The sequence below is a fragment of the Taudactylus pleione genome, unplaced genomic scaffold (assembly GCF_031769625.1).
Source record: "Taudactylus pleione unplaced genomic scaffold, aTauple2 ptg000053l, whole genome shotgun sequence".
Classification (NCBI taxonomy): domain Eukaryota; kingdom Metazoa; phylum Chordata; class Amphibia; order Anura; family Myobatrachidae; genus Taudactylus; species Taudactylus pleione.
The window spans coordinates 37991204-38009442 of NW_028284455.1; the positions used below are offsets into that span (position 1 = coordinate 37991204).

The following is an 18239-nucleotide window of genomic DNA, read 5'->3' on the forward strand; positions in this document are numbered from 1 at the left end:
GATACAGTGAGATAAACATTAGCACCTCAATAGATATACAGTAGATCCAAATCAGGAGGAGCAGTCATAATACCTGTTACAGTACTCTGGAGCTGTCCATCCCAGCAAATCAGTGAGTGTGTGATCATGTGTTCCCTACCAGTAATGTTTCCTATCATTTTTGTAGCACATGAGCCAAAATATTTTTGTGAATAAATATTGCTGAATGAATTTGGATACAATTTCCAGGCAATATACACTATCCATAATGTATTGCCTTATAATATAAACTATTCTGTGCTATGTAGTTAGCAAAGAAAAATTAGGAATAAACCAGGCTTCCCCTGTGACATCATTTGCACAGGAGGCAACACTATGCTCCTACCAGTTTCGGATGTAGTCATATGGCATCGAAATACTAATGCCCATCATAATCCCGACGCCGGAACGCAGAGGATGCCATCCCAAGCACAGGTAAGTCCGGGGAGCCCTTAGCGTTAGCCCCCCTGGGTAGGATTAGGGAGTCTAGCGAGGTTAGGTTTGTGGGGGGGGGGATGTTAGGGTTAAGCACCCCTAGGGGGCAGGAATAGGGTTAGGCACCCCTAGGGGGCAGGACCCCCCTGGGAAGGTTAGATTTAGGGAGCAGTATGGGGGGGTTAGGGTTAGGCACCCCCAGCACAGCCGCCAGCATTTCAATTCCATTCCGTTTCTAGCATATTATATTCAGTAGTGGCAGTACTGCCTTGTACACATAGTTGGTAAAAAAAAAACAAAGCTAGTTAAAAGTAAAGCCCAAACCTTGTCTAAACAGAGCATTAGAATAAGAAATAATTGATCTCCAAGCTTCCCTGCAGCACAGAGCATTATGTATTAATGCGGTTCCTATAGAATTCCATTGCACTAGTGTTAACAAAGAGCTTCAGGCAAATTCCAAATTGACAAAAAGCAAAGCAAATGCTTGTTAGAAAGTACATTAAATGGGCTTTAGGAAAATCATTAAATGATTAAAATTAACTCCTGTGTGTTCGAGGGCTAGTGGGAAATGTACTAAGCAGCAATTTAATGCGTTAAGATCACTGCCACACACCAGATCCAGTTTTCATATACAAGACACAGGATTCACTATGTTGCGGTGTGTTGGCTGAAATATCAAACCACATGTAGTTCAGGCCAAACACCCATTTTCTCTATTCGGTTTGGCTATGTGGAGTGCCTGGCGGCAATGTGTACAGTCCCATATTAATAGACTGAATGACAGCCACTTCATCAGACTCACTCATATTAAATTATAATAAGAAAGAAAAAAGTATCCGCCCACCCATTTTTTTTTTAAAGCAGCCTACTGAGCACTGAGACCAGTCCTCAAGGAAGGTACAAAATAATGTGACCCCCCCACACCCATTGAGTTATGGCCCAATGCTGATTAGAACTGGCTACTTTTGCCAAGCTTGTTGCAAATACATTTGTACTAACTAGTAAAGGGACCCAGCATATGTCGGGTCACCTCAGTCTGCACCCTCTCTGCTGCTCTGCCTTGCCCCGCTACATCCATTACCACTCAGTTCACCCCCTATTCCGTTCAGTCCCACCTCCCATTCACCCCGCCTCATCCCACTTCCATTCTCTTTCCCAGTGGCCAGCTGGGTCCTCCTCCTAGTCCCATCTCCCTAGCAGTGGGCTCCTACTGGGCTCCTACTGCACATGCATGTTGAAGACGGGACAGACCCCAGAGAATTATTATATAGATATAGGTGGCAACATTTCTTTATTCATTACAAGGGCATATTATTTAATTTATTATGGGGCACATGCTGGCACATATAGTTCTAAAAGCAGGAACACTCATGGTCTGGCATTGCATGCTAGCACCTGTAGTGCCACAAGTACTTGCACAGTATTTATTTACTATATTCAAAATTTTTATCATTGGTACCCATAGATCAGAGGGGCCCAGTGCTAATCAGCATCAGGCTGGTAAGGTGTGGGGAAATAATAATTTTTAAGGGCCCCCATTCCAAGAGGAATTTTTCAGTCATGCGGTTTCAGGTATATTGCCTGTCCAAAGCACATTTTTATTTCTTTACTAATGCTAAATATTTTACCATGTGATTTGGCATATCATTGCCTGATCTGCTCATTTGTAAAAATTGGGATTGCGGTATCAGAACAGGCGGTTTTGCCTGGTTTGAAATCATACATTTGCTGTGTGGTTTGGCTGTTAGTCAATCACATGATTTACAAACCACACATTGAAGCATGAGAACACAATTTAGTATTAGGCCTTTTTATATCCAGCAATTCCAATACATTTTTATTGACCACTTACTAGTATATTATATATTGTACCCATCAGTGACGCAAATAATGGAGAGAAATTTAAAATAACTGGGACTAGCTCTGCATGTCTCTGATTTAAATAGTTAATCAGGCAAGCCTATTGGCTGTATATCTTACCCACAAGACTCCTACCTTATACTCGGGGGGTATTCTGGCACCAAAACCGAAGGCTGGAAACATTTTGTCACTATGAAAATAAGGAAGTATATTACTGATGCATAATTCCATAAAATGACACATGCATTCCAATCACTGGATGCTTTAACACAACACGTTTTCTTAGGTCCCACTTCTTCTAATCAGGTATAGTGACTGTAGGTGCATTTTAAGTGATGGAAAATATCAGTACACAAAACAATTGTTGTTTAACATAATGCTGAGCACAAAGATTCATTCTTGTTAAAAAACACAATCTTTTGGGATGCAAAACCTGCTGAATAGTTATTTATGCAATTACCTTTCAAACTTACAACAACCATATTACCATCAAAAGGGAATTTTGATGAACCTGAAAATAACAAATTTGATCTGCTCTACAGTTAGTGGTACAAACACAGAATGCATTTACATTGGGGTCAAAAATGGTAAGGAGGAGGAAGTATCCCCTTGATGTAAAATGGGGAAACAGCAGCAGATATTAGAGATCCCTTCGTTTTTGTTTCTAAAGCAGCTCCCATAAAATATAAAATGTACTAAGCTTGTTCCCGATATAGCTAACACCGTCTATTGATGCTATCAGCCTTTGTAGCCTATGGGATACATTCCACAAAATTTTTCAAGAAAGGGATCCAAAGAATCCCTACCCAGTAATGTCCACTTGCAGATGCGCGGACGGACGTAGCTGTGTTTCGGGCCTAGACTCAGTCGTAAACTGATCACATTAGCGATCACTAAGACAGGTTCTTATTGGAGCCCCTATCAAAGCGACTGTGAATTCATACATTCCAGCAAAGAATATTTCTTAGTGCTGTGATTTGCAGAGATAAGGAATTTCTTAATATTTGGGGGCAGATCACATTTATTATTAAATATGCCCATTTGAAAAAATATTGGGAACACATTTACAAGTCACAGCTAATATTTAGGGTACCATAAAAGTGGTCAGACTTAGGAGCTCATTCAGAGCCGCTCGCTAAGATGCAAACTCTCGCTGCTGCCGCTGGTATGTACTGTGTATGTATTGTGCGCATGCATCGCAGTACATATGTGCATACCTCAGCGAAAGTTCACAATGCATTCTCTCGCTGGGCATAGATAGCCTAGCAGAGTGAGTGACAGGGAAAGCCGTGTGTAGGTGGTAACAGGGGCTGGCCATTAAATACGAGGGAGTGGAGGTGCAAACGCAGGCATGCCTGAGCATCTCAACAGCGTTTTAGAGGTGTGTATAAATATAAGACCGCATCATAGTACACGTCACCTGGCTTGTTTTTACATTGAAGTGCTTGCAGCAGGGTATGGTCAACCTCAAGCGCTGCTATAGCATACGATGTTATCCGATGGTTGCATACACTTCCTGAACATGACGTGCACAAGTGGGTGTCTTAAAACAGGCTGGAGGGTGTCTGCATACACTGTGATCGCGCTCTAAGAAATACTGGGCATGCTAATGCATTGCTGTACGGTAGCACTGCCTACGTAATTTGCATACACATCGTGCGAGCGATCGCATCTAGCGAGCGGCTCTGAATTAGGCCCATAGAGTGATAAACTACCAACCAATCAGCTCCTGTCATTTTTCAAACACAGCCTATAAGATGACAGGAGCTGTTTGGCTTGTAGTTTATCACTTTGGAATTTACCACTTTCCAGAGCTTAGTACATCTCCCCTTATTTTGTATTAACTACAGTCAGGTGCATAAATATTGGGACATTGACAGAATTTTCCGATTTTGGCCTCTATTTACCACCACAATGGCTTTGAAATTAAACAAACAAGATGTGCTTTAACTGCAGACTTACAGATTTAATTTGAGAGTAATTACATCCAAATCAGGTGAACGGTGTAGGAATTACAACGGTTTCTATATGTGCCTCCCACTTTTTAAGGGGCCCAAAGTAATGGGACTATCAACTCAAAAGCTATTTCATGGACAGGTGTGGGCTATTCCCTCATTATTTCATTATCAATTAAGCAGGTAAAAGGTCTGGAGTTGATTCTAGGTGTGACATTTGCATTTGGAATCAGTTGCTGTCGACTCTCAATATGAGATCCAAAGAGCTGTCACTATCAGTGAAGCAAGCCATCATTAGGCTGAAAAATCAAAACAAACCCATCAGAGAGATAGCAAAAACATCAGGTGTGGCCAAATCAACTGTTTGGAACATTCTTAAAAAGAAAGAATGCACCGGAGAGCTCAGCAACACCAAAAGACCCGGAAGACCACGGAAAACAACTGTGGTGGATGACAGAATAATTATTTCCCTGGTGAAGAAAAACCCCTTCACAACGGTTGGCCAAATCAAGAACACTCTCCAGGAGATAGGTGTATATGTGTCAAAGTCAACAATCAAGAGAAGACTTCACAAGAGTGAATATAGAGGGTTCACCACAAGATGTAAACCATTGGTGAGCCACAAAAACAAGAAGACCAGATTAGAGTTTGCCAAACAATTTCTAAAAAAGCCATTACAGTTCTGGAACAACATCCTATGGACAGATGAGACAAAGATCAACTTGTACCAGAGTGATGGGAAGAGAAGAGTATGGAGAAGGAAAGGAACTGCTCATGATCCAAAATATACCACCTCATCAGTGAAGCATGGTGGTGGTAGTGTCATGGCGTGGGCATGTATGGCTGCCAATGGAACTGGTTCCCTTGTATTTATTGATGATGTGACTGCTGACAAAAGCAGCAGAATGAATTCTGAAGTGTTTCGAGCAATATTATATGCTCATATTCAGTCAAATGCTTCAGAACTCATTGGACGGCGCTTCACAGTGCAGATGGACAATGACCCGAAGCATACTGCAAAAGCAACCAAAGAGTTTTGTAAGGCTAAAAAGTGGAATGTTATGCAATGGCCAAGTCAATCCCTGACCTGAATCCGATTGAGCATGCATTTCACTTGATGAAGACAAAACTGAAGGGAAAATGCCCCAAGAACAAGCAGGAACTGAAGACATTTGCAGTAGAGGCCTGGCAGAGCATCACCAGGGATGAAACCCAGTGTCTGGTGATGTCTATGCGTTCCAGATTTCAGGCTGTAATTGCCTGCAAAGGATTTGCAACAAAGTATTAAAAAGTGAAAGTTAGATTTAGGATTGTTTAGTTTGTCCCATTACTTTTGGCCTCTTAAAAAGTGGGAGGCACTTATAGAAACTGTTGTAATTCCTACACCGTTCACCTGATTTGGATGTAATTACCCTCAAATTAAATCTGAAAGTCTGCAGTTAAAGCACATCTTGTTTGTTTCAGTTCAAAGCAATTGTGGTGGTGAATAGAGGCCAAAATATGAAAATTCTGTCAATGTCCCAATATTTATGCACCTGACTGTAAATATTTCATCAAAAAGTTTGAAATGTTTTGTTCCGCTGATTTTATTTGAATATCTTTGTTTAAAAGGATGTGACTAATGGTAGATAAATACCCTCAAACTTGTTAAACTGTAAGGGATAAAAGTAATTTTCAGGCATCTCTCTTGGAAAGTTTGTGCAAAAATGGAAATGAGGAAACTGACAGAGGATAGGTAAAGATAATATAATACTTAAGAAAGGATGATGAAATATATTGCTCTCCTACATGTTGCTCATGGATTGATGTTATATTTCAGAGAATATCTATCCCACATGCCAAGCCAATACCTTGGATCAATAGATTAACAATAGATATTTGTATATATTGTAATATGATCGGGGTAGGGGTCCCTCTCCTGGGGTAGACGAACGCCTCCTTACACACAGCAGGCAGGAAACAGCAGTAGTCGTGGGTTTTTGTGCAAGCTGGTTGGTACCAGTTTTTATTGTGTGACACCAATAATCAAACAAACAAAACATAAAAATAAACCCTAGCCCATCTGGGCTCTAACTAGACAGGTAACTCCCTCTCTACATGTGGCAGGGCCTACTGCCTTACCACAAACATAGTACATACCAATGTCACAGTATCTCAGAACAAAACCTCAATGTCTGTTCTCCCCAGGGTGTGTGAGACACTGCATGAAAACTCTAAAGCTGGCCACACACTAGACCAACTTACATCCAACCAGCCAACTTGTTGATTGGTTGGAATAAAAATTTGGTAACGTATGGGATTAAATGATGATCAGAAATTTGCTCCTAAATGCCAGAAAACATATGAAAATGGTCGATCAGACAAGTTTGTTAAATGTTTGAGCTAAACTATTTGTTCAAACAACAATTTTGGTCCATTTTCCAGTGTTTGGGAGCAAATTGCTGATTGTATACCTTTCCATATTTTCATTCCAACCAATCAACTAGTTGGCTGGTTGGACAGATAATCTTTAGATGTGTGGCCATCTTAACACAGCTATATTGAGCCACTTCCAGGTGTATCCCTTAATTAGCCTGCTCGCAGGCTGGAAGGCCTAACACCTGAAATGGCCCTGTGGATGGAGCCCTCCCTTCTCTCTCACATCCACACCCCCAGAACCCATTCGTCAGCTTTTACCTAAAGCCGACACTCAGATCTGTTTGTAAAACAGACTCTTCCTGGGGGTTAAGTTACATATTACAGGAATCTGGGATACATATACACGCCATCCCTAACTTCTCCAGTGCTTCTATCACAATATGTATGTTTGTTAATTAAAAAATAAATGAACTGTTGTCATAGCATTATATTCCAAAGCAATGTCATTATCTGACTTCCTTTATACACCAGATTGATTAATCTGTCTTTGTCTCCTGACACTAATTTTTACACTAGAGTGGCTGGGAAGTAAATGCAATCAGGAGATGTATGATACTTTGTAAGAGAATAATAACTAGAAAATTAATTAATATTTAGTTATCTTGCTATATTCTATTCAATCAGAAGATGTGAGTACATCATGGTGAGAAGTATACTCATTATTATTTTTACATGAATTAATAGATGCCACATACAGTGTACATTACATTTGAAATACTGTGTATGGTCTCATTGTGTGGGTTTAGTCTTGGTTTAAAGAAAGTATGGTAATTGGTAAATATCAGAATGGCATCACTGCTGACTATAGCAGAGATTAACTATAGGAGAGATCAACGCAATAAACAAAACTTTCATTAGATAACACCTTTGTGCCACATTTTTAATATTAGATTAAATGCCATTAAAAAAATATTTTGTTTTTAAATAAATTGTATGTTTCTTATTTCCTCCGATCAGCCATGAATTACACTGTATTCCTGGTAATCAATAACTTTAGCAATCTCACTTGGAAGACCAGAATATTAAGGGGTTGATGTTGGTGGACTCCACTAGTAGAGGGCACGAGGAGAGTCTCTTACTTTCAGCTAAATCAGTGGTTCACAAACTTTTTTGAATCATGGCGCCTTAGAGTATCAGCATTTTTTTCCACGGCACCCCTGGGCCAAAAGTTTTTTTATTGAGAAATTCAGCAAAAATTAAGTGAATTAATTGTGTTTATATTATAGAGTATGTCACCCTTATGTTCAGTTATGTGGTGGTTGACAGGGCTGCGCTTCTATTTGTCCACATATGTTATGATTGGCAGTCATTAGCACTGGTTTTGCCAATTACACTGACTAAAAATAATTTTATTTGGTACTGGACCACCAACCTAAGGCACCCCTGCAAGTGCCCTGAGGCACCCAAGGGTGCCACGGAACCCAGTTTGGGAACCACTGGGCTAAATAAAAGAAAAAGAAAAAGTCTTAAGAAGTAGGACCAGCAATTTTTGTTGTTTAAACAGCTTGATGAAGATTTTTGATTAACTTCTTCATTTCTTATCAGCGCATGCCTTTCACATATGTCATCTCTGATTTACCACAGTGCATGACTAAGCAGCTGTGATGGCCGCTGGGGTTTTTCAATCTGGGCGTCTTAGAATCATTGTTTTTCTCCAGTAAAATTGCTGTCAATCAGCCGTAATGTGGTCTTGTAAACACAGAATAATGATAAATATTGCTATTTCAGCAAATGAAGTGGATGTCTCCCACGGTTTTTGTTTTGTGTCCTTTGAAGATCCCGATCTGTTTTCAATTCTGTCAGAATCATTTGTTACAGAATTTGAACCAATATCAGCGAAAGTGAAAATTTATGGGTTGACCTTGATGCCCCCTAAAGCCTGTGGTAGTGTTTCTGCTTAATCAATACTTTCTCTGCTGCTTTGATAATATGATCCTATGGCAAAAGGCCAGCGCATAAAAAAGAAGCATACATTATGGAATAAATAGAGAGACAGCCTCTATTTATAAGCACACCGAGACAAACGTATGTCACTGGGTATTTTATACTTTGCAGAAAGTATCTGCATATTTACATTTTTACATACATGTACAGGACAACATATGAAACGATTCCGGGAAATGATAGACACCGGCACCATTCAAACCCATGTTCTGTCAGATAGGAGGAATTATTTGGTAAATTATTTTTTGCAACTCAGGAAATTATCATTACAAAATGATCCATGGACGTTTTATCTAATGCTGTTTTATGTTGTCAACTTTTTTTTTTTTATGGCACCTTTTTATTTGTTTTGCTATGTTATTGAATTTACTAAGGTTCTCTGATTTTTTCTTCTAGTACAGTTTTAAGGTCACATTATTTGAATTGTTTAAATACTGTGAAGCAATTCAGCATACTTCTATTAATACTAGGACAGTTTGGTTGTACATTGTAATAGAGAATACGATAGCTGAGCTGCTGGTCCTGCACTGCTATGTTCCTCGTTTGAATGTGGAAGCATAAGGCATTATCTGGAATAGGGTAATATATAGAAGTCATGCAATCTGCTATCTATGCAGCATATAGGGACAACCAGCTGGATCAGGATGTCTGTATTCCTCCAAAATTGAGTTCTGGCCTTATAGGCTTGTTAAAACCCTGTAGAATAATATTACTAGCAACTGAGTCCGCTTTGCTGGAGGCAAATATTGCAGTGGTTCTTGTATTCTTGTACTGCCCCAATTCGTGTCCTGTCAATGCATTCTCAGATTTATTGTGAATTGTTTCTTATTTCAGCCTGTACAGTATCTCTTTGAAATGGAACTAAATGCCCAGGTGTGGGTTTTTAGTCCAACTGCATATACATGCGTAGTCTACTCAACTCAACCCTGCGCATTTTACCAGTGACCTCTGCCAGTCCAGACAAGTATTTCCAAAGCTGCTTAACATAATTTAATTGATAAATGTGGTAATAATAGATTTCTGTTGCTGTGATTTAAACTGCAATGACAGTGATTTTGTTTTTTTTAATCTGTTATCACCAAAATGTATCAATTAAATCTAAGTGACACTGGGCCCATGGACTATTCATGATTACTAATACAAATGACTGTTGTTCTACAGTATACTGCATGTTATAGAACTATTTCATAGGTGGACAATAGCTGGATTCAGATATTCATAGTCATATATTGTGACTGGTTGTCTATAGAAAGGTATTTAAAGATTTCCTTTAGCTGGTAACCTTGGTAACCTTGTGAAATGATACTCAGTAGTATTGTATTGATGTTTTAAACTGCAAATATGCAACTTTATCACACTATTATCTGTGTTCTGTTTCATTATCCATGTTTTAAATTCCATAACAATTTAATAGACATAATCAAAACTTGGAGCAATAACTAAAGGTGCAGGTTACTATAAACAATAAGTAAGTGCCCATTTTCTCAGGGAATAGATCACGTTTGTTTGACTGTATAACATACTCATGGAGACTTGCAGAGTTGGTGGCAAAATGGTCATAAATTTTTCTTAAAAGATAGCACAGAGAAAAGTAGCGTATTTCTGGAGATATACAGAGCTGTATACAGACATATTCTGCATTTCTGTATAAGATGCATTTGCTTTACCCTTCTCTGCCTGCGTTTGTGCAGCACTTTCCTTTCCCCACTCTCTGCTTCTGGAGATGCAAGGGACATATAGACGTAATTCTCTATAGGCACATATGCGTGTATTTTCATGCACAGTAGGAATTCACCCAATTTAAATGATGCAATAAGGGGTGTCTTTAGAGAGGAGGGGGCCCGTATAGTTCCCAGTCACAGGCCCCCTCCTCTCACTCCGGCGGCCGGCCACTGCAGAATCAATAGACTCTGGGCACTAGAGTGTGCCTGGAGTCTATTGCGCATGCGCAGATCGCCCTGCGATTTCCTCACAGTACATGCGCAAAACTTCGGAAAAATTGCAGCCGCAGCTATTTTCTGGCATTTGAGCAGCGCTGGGAGACCCGACGCGGGACCTTGGAGAGGTAAGTTTTACATAATATGGGTGCAGGGTGTGCGGATCTGGGTGCCCGTGTGCACCGCACAACCTGCACCCATTATAGATACGCCCCTGGATGCAATGTGGTGTAAGATCAACTCAACATCAGTCACTCTGTGTAAGCACATTTTTTACCTACTATACGAGACACCTCATTCAAGAGGGGACTAAGGGCCTAATTCAGCAAGGAACGCAAATGTGTGCATGCTCGCACTCGGCCACTGTGTGTATATGCTAATCTGTGCATACGCACGGCAACCGCAGCACAAGATGCAGACACCCAGTAATACACAATGCCACCCACCTCCCTTTACTCACAGCCCAAGTTGTCCACAAGATAGTGGAAATATCGGTAACATTGCGAACCATCGGACCCATACACACAATTAGTGGTTGAACTGACCCTCCCGCAGACTTTGCTACATCTCCTGCATGCAGTGAGAGCTCAGGCTGCGTAGGGTCTCGCAATGGCTAATTTATGCACGCTTCGGCAATGGCACCCCAGTGTTCACACGACCACACCCTGTCACCACCCACAAATGCCACTTCTCTGTCAATGACTGTTAGAGGGGTCTGCGTGCACGCTGCGTCTGCTCTGCGTACCTTTTCCTGATCGCACTGGTTGGTTCGCCCACACGCAGTATGATGCATACGCATGCGCAGTGCAAAACCATCGGCCAAGTGCATACGTGCGCACATTTGCATTACTTGCTAAATCAGGCCCTAACTGTATAGGTGTTTATTATATAGTTAAACATTTACCATGAAGATTCATAAAAATCATGACAATGCAATGTCACTGTAGACTAGTACAGTACAGTATCATCCCCCTGAGAAACAGGATGCAACAAACTGGTACCTGTCATAATCTTGGCAAATCTCCCCAACAGCAACCAGTGCTTTCAGATACTCATTCGGCTGGTAAGGATGGATATAGTGTAGTGAGCAGCTGTTCCGTGGGTCGCCGTTTGATGCTGTGAAATCAATTGCTACCTAGAATGAGGGAAGAGATATCACACTTAAATTAAGATAATAGTACCTAGTAAAGAGCAGGCACATAATGTATTTCATGGCCTCCTGAATTTGTAACCGAGTCATGTTATCATTACAATTCGTCTATGGAGAACTAGGTGACTGCCAAGGCTGCTGTATATTTTTATTTACAAACAAATGATTTGGGGTAGATGTACTAAGCCTTGTAGAGAGATAAAGTACCAACCAATCAGCTAATAACTGTCACTTTTACAGATGTCTGCGTTGGGTAATAAATAGAACCACTAATCTTTTAATGTTTTTACCAGTCTCTCACTGCTACCTAACCTTATAACAGCCCAGTCCTTAGCCCCCATAATGGCTGTAAACTAAAATGGTGTGAGAGGGGCAGCTGAGCAGGGTGAAAATCTGAAAAGGGGTGCAGGGAATTAATATTTAAGGTTTCATTTTGCTAAAATTAAAGGGGGTGTTAAATTTCCTTCTCGCCCCAGCTGCTAACATTTCTAGCTATCCAAATCCTACCAAATGGAAATACAGCAGCAGAAACCGGGAATAAAAAACCTATCACCACCAAGGCAGATGAGATGAGAAGATGATATAGATGAGGTCAGGACACAGGGTGCAAGTATAAAATTACTTATGTTTGTGAGCAATTGCAGTAATTCCCCACAAGGATTTGCCTATGACATCAATTTCTCTCTGTTTGTTAAATTATTGTCTTATGTGGCAATTTGTTCTTAAGGGAAGGAAAACATGATTCATTTAAGGCCTATTTCAGAGTTGTAAGTAAACTCGGTGGTTTATGTACAACTCCAATGTGAAATGGTCGGCGCATGCGCAGGATCTGTACCACTCATGTGCCGATCACTGACTGCCAAGATGGTCGCAGTCACCCCTATGCCGCAGCCGTTTGGAGGCGGGGAAGGGGCAGTCTTGAAAACAGAGGCGTGTCTGGCCCGGTTTCAAGGTGTGCCGAGGCCAGGGTCTGTGTCTTCCGATGCAGATTTCTGGGCCCCAGCAGAGTGCAAACACTGGCCATCCTTAGGAACCTGAGGGTTACTTAGATGGTCTATGTTTTTGAAGATGATCGGAAGCTTACAGGAGGGGTCTACTTATTTACACATGGACGCCTCCTGCAGCATTAGCATATTTACACACAGCAGCTGATCCAAAGACGCAGCTGCTGTGAGTAATGCCCACAACTCTGAATCACTGGCTTTGTTTTCAATGCAGACGTTCCTTCTTTCTTTCTTAATAAATTATTCCATTTATTTTCATTTTTTCAGTCCATTTCTTAGTGCATTGTCTATAAGTTAGCACATTGTCATCATTTACACAACATAATTTAATTTTTCATGTTTTGTGTGTTGGGGAAATAAAAAACACACCTGTTAAAGCAGGGAAATTCTTATTTTAGCAAGCACAAGGAACATGTTCCTGTTCTTCATTATAAAACCCTGTACACAGCTTGATATCCTGCACTTTGATGGAAACAGCCATTAAAGGCTAAGGTCTGAGAAGCTGATGGAATCACTCATATTGATCATATTCTTTCAACATAAAAGCTTTGGGAAGACTATAGAAACAAACCAGGCACATTGCTGGTGTGTGTAATAGTTAGTCATTGTTGCTACCAACTGTATAAGTACAATAGAGGAACTAGAGAATGCAGCATCACAGCAGGGAAGTTCTCATTAGTCTATAAATTAGCAGGAATGTCCTTGTAGCCTCTTCTCAAACCTTTGCTTATCACCCCAGTTATTATTCTTATCAAACGCCCTATTCTTCACAGCTGCTGCTTCTCTGGTCACAATACCAATTGTCTTTTTATTTAAATGAATTCTAACTGTAATGCGAGCCACAAAGCAACAAGCGGCAATACTTTGTTTAGTGAGTGAGAGTAAAGAAACAACATTAAGGGGCACTAAAGTGCGCTGTGCATGTGTTACCATATGGAGGTGGTCAGCATACAGAGAGATCATTGATCCTATTGCCAGCACACATCTGCCATTTACATAGTGTACCACTGCATCATACACTGCAAGGATTATATGTGAACAAGCCCTGAGGCTTATTTTACAACATGGCACAAAGAGCTTTAGAGTCTGTTAATCATAACAACTCATCAGACACTTTGATTCAAGTTTAAGTACTCTAATTATATACTGTACCCGTTACAGCACATCTGTTGTATTTGTACCGCTATAAACTTTTATAATTGTACATGAGTCTTCTTTATTATGCTTTATTTTTCTGCACATCTGCATTCAAATAACATGATGTAGCATCAAGTGAGTTGTTTTTGCAATACCTGGAGAGGTGGATTTGTGGCGTGCAAGTGGAACTTAAGTACATTAAAGCTGCGCACAGGTAAGTGTGGCACAATGATTGGAGGTACTATTCAATTTCTTTTTTTGGGGGATTGTTAGAAGAAAGATCCCTAAGGATTTAAGGGCCTGATGTATACTAATGCCATCAGACGTGCGATCCCATACAAAAATATGCAAATGTTGCAGATGCCAAAGATGGCCGCAGGAACCTGGCCGCAAGACTCTGGAGACATTTGTATTAAATAATTCTACCAACCTGCTCTGGCAGACAGGCATATACTAGCGCCTGCACTTCTATAAGCACTAGGAAACACAAGCAGTAAGGGTTTGCTATGATTTGTTGTGCCACATACAAAAATATTGTTTTTTTAACATTATTATCCCAATCACCCTGCGGGATTGGGAGGAACAACCAGAGCCATAGGTAGGGTAGTGCGGCCGGTGCCATTGCACAGGGCACCAGAGATCAGGGGGCGCTGTTTGGGCCTGTCAAATTTCTGTTTATTATCATTCTCACTTGTAGGTTTCTCTTATTTCATCCCCAGCATCTCCTGGCCTCCCCTATCTCTTCCATGGCCCTTCCCCATGAGGCCATTCCCCTTTTTTGGGGGCATTATGTCCCTTTGAAAAATGCTCTTTCTGGCACAGGGCACCAAAAAGTCTAGTTTCGGCTCGGGAACAACATAGCCATTAGGACAGGTCTAGTTTTCCATACGGGGGCACACATTGCCCCAGGTTTAGCCCTGTGCTAGTCCCATTATGACGCACATCCGTTCTCCCTGCCTATTGCTGGTTGTGGATTTTACTGGAAGGTGTAACCAAACAATGTTATCCAGCTGGTGCTGTTTTCCATTTGCTGGGGGCATTCCATCTTTAAAACTATTTAATTTTTTATAAATATAAATTTTTATTGCCAGTCACCATCCTGATAACAGATAAAAATAAAGTTTGCATAAAAATGTACTTACTGTAAACTGTATTTGACATCCACCCATGATGTAGTCTAAGAATGAATGCATTTTGTGGATCTAGAAGGAGAAATCATAATATCTGGTTATAATTTGCATAATGATTTGTATGAAAATATAAGATGAAACTGAAAATAGAACAAACGGTATTGGCATAAAAAGAGAAGACACAATACTGATATTATCTGGTCTTATCCATGGTTTCTATTCATTAGATAAAGCAGTGTTCAGATAGTAAGAGGTAGAATATTTTGATGTAGAAAACAAGATAAGTTATTTGTGCCACTTCATATATAAAATAAATGAAACCCTCAATAATATATTAAAATTTTTATTTATTGTTTTTTTTTTTTTTTTAAAGCAAGCTGCTGTGAACACCCCATAATATCACAACTGAAATATAGAGTATATACAGTTGGTCATATTAGTATCTGTAAGTATATTACAACATAATTTAACGGCAAATAAGAGGTGGTTAAGAAGGATGGGCCAATAAAGTATAAGGGTGGTTCAATAAATAAGGTAACAAAACCTCTCATGTGTATAATGTTCTCTATTTCATTCTAATTTCCTTGCAGGCCAGAGCAGATAGACTACTACTTCCCCTCCTGGCCATTAGACTGTGGCTTATTTCAGCTAGGCCACAAGTGAGGGTGTTAGTACATGTGTGAGGGAACCAATGTGTTACTACAGAGGTGAGAAAGGAAAATGTGTTACTAGACAGGTGAGAGAGGAAAATGTGTTACAACAGCAGTGAGAGGGTAATGTATTACTATAGAGGTGAGGGAAGGGAATGTGTTACTACACAGATGAGGAAGGGGAAGTGTTACTATAGAGGTGAGGGAAGGGAATGTGTTACTACACAGGTATGGGTGGGGAATGGGTTACTATACAAGGGAGGGAGGGGTATGTGTTACTACACAGGTGAGGGAGAGAAATGTCAAATGTGTTACTACACAAGTGAGGGAGGGGAATGTGTTACTACACAGCTGAGGGAGGGGAATGTGTTACTACAGGGGTGAGCAGGGGTAATGTGTTACTACAGAGGTGATGGAGGGGAATGTGTTACTACAGTGGTGAGTGGGGGTAATGTGTTACTACAGAGGTGATTGAGGGTAATGTGCTACTCCAGAGTTTAGGGGGGAATGAGTTACTACAGGGGTGAGTGAGGGTAATGTGTTACTACAGGAATGAGGAAGGGATTGTATTTCTACACAGGTGAGTGAGGGGAATGTAGAATGCGTTACAACACGGGCGGGAAGGGAAATGTGTTACTACAGAAGTGAGCGAAGATAATGTATTACTACAGAGGTGAGGGAGTGGAATGTGTTAGTACACAGGTGAGGAAGGGTAATGTCTTACTATTGCAGTGAGGGAGGGAATGCATTACTATAGAGGTGAAGGATTAATGTGTTACTGGAGTGGTGAGATGGAAATGGAAACAATAACTATCTAAGGTCTACAGTGGTCAGGGAACAGGGGTAAATTATCCCACATGGGGTAAAAATGAAATTCCTGGGGGTAATGGACGGACAGCCGGGCATGCATATGAATCATTCTATAATATAGAATGATTCATATGCATGCCCGGCTGTGCTGCAGAGAGGCTCTAAGCCGGACGCCAGCTGAGATGTTATTACCAGTGGGCGCCCGGCTCCTTCCCTGAAGCATCCCTTCTGAACTCCAGCTTCCACCTCTCTCCATGCACACTATGGGAGAGACATCATGACGTCTCTCCCATAGTTCCGAGGAGCAGCCAGGTGGACAGGACGGCGGCAGATGCAGGAGCGGGGATTAAGGTAAGTGTTTTTTTTTTTTACAGGGGCATTATATGTGGGCACTACTTCAGGGGCATTATATGGGGGCACTACTACAGGGGCATTGTATGGGGGCACTACTACAGGAGCATTGTATGGAGGCACTACAACAGAGGCATAACTATGGGGGCACTACTACAGGGGCATAACTATGGGGGCACTACTACAGGGGCATAACTATGGGGGCACTACTATAGGGGCATTACAGTATATGGGGGCACTACTACAGGGGCATAACTATGGGGACACTACTACAGGGGCATTATATGGGGGCACTACTATAAGATTTCCTTCCTTTTAAATCAAGGGGGTAACGTCGGCGTATCTAAATATAATTTGGGGTAAAAGGTAAAAAAGTTCCCAGCTAGTACTTATATATTTTGGATAACAATGTAGACTTTTAGACAATTTATTGAACTAGATATCTGGAAATTTGTATTCATGTTGGACTAAATGTACAGTATGCTTGTTTTGTTTTGCACAGGAAGTGTTTTCTGTCTCTCTTCAGCACTAAAAAGAAACTTGTTTTGTATAGGAAGTGTTTTCTGTCTCTATTCAACACTAAAGAGGCACTAAAGCATGAAAAATATACTTTAACATGTTGCAGCTGAGAGTCGAGTGTACTATCCGGGCTTCCCATAAATGAGCGACAAGCTCTGTTAATTCAGAAATAATTTGCTACACATGATCACATTTCAGTCGCTCTCACAGCCCAAGTGATCAAAGTTTATCAATAAATAAAATGACCAGCAGAATTTTATCCTTTTACCCATACCTTCCAATATCAGACAATGGTAATATGGGACAGGAGTGTGGCTACAGCTTACAATCCATTTGGCGTTTTTCACATAAAAACTGAATTTATATGGTGTTTAATGGAAATACCTCCTAAGTCCTAACCTCCCACAAAGCGATTACAGGACAGGGTGACAGTCTTTTGGGAAGAATGCTTTACCTGTTTACATATAATTCATTACAATAAGGGCAACATATTTCTATAATAATAGCTTGTTGCTTTAAGGACTGTTTTTGCAGGTTCAAGGTGTTCTATGGAGTTTAAAAAATTGTTTACTGTGTCAGAGTTTTCATCTTATTTAACTATTTTTGTAAAATTGGTTGCTTAAGGTTATTTAGCTTAATAAAGATTTTGTACCATCTGGTGGTTATAAAATAGACATTTAGGATATGGAATTATGACTGCATCTATTTTACATGCAAAGGCTGTATGACAATCATTTTGTTTATGTTTTCCAGGCACAACAGTGGTAGCTTCATGTATTTTCTAACGTGTTTGTTAATCCTTTGTTCTCTAGTTCAGTTAAAATACTGGTCTCATAACAACACCAATTTACTTAATATAGTGATGGAGTTCCATTTGCAGCCAGGATATCTGGAAATGTACAGATGTGATATACCAAACAG

General features: G+C 40.4%; 1 protein-coding gene across 1 annotated transcript in view; it reads right to left on the reverse strand.

The window, feature by feature from the left end:
• CPNE4 (copine 4) overlaps positions 1-18239 on the reverse strand; it is a 480619-nt gene that overhangs the window by 23461 nt on the left and 438919 nt on the right. Inside the window, exons 10-12 of the mRNA XM_088463796.1 lie at positions 15001-15060; positions 11569-11702; positions 2449-2503 (exon numbers count right to left, since the gene is read on the reverse strand). Of these exons, the coding sequence (XP_088319922.1) occupies positions 2449-2503; positions 11569-11702; positions 15001-15060 (249 nt within the window). The remainder of the gene's footprint in view (positions 1-2448; positions 2504-11568; positions 11703-15000; positions 15061-18239) is intronic.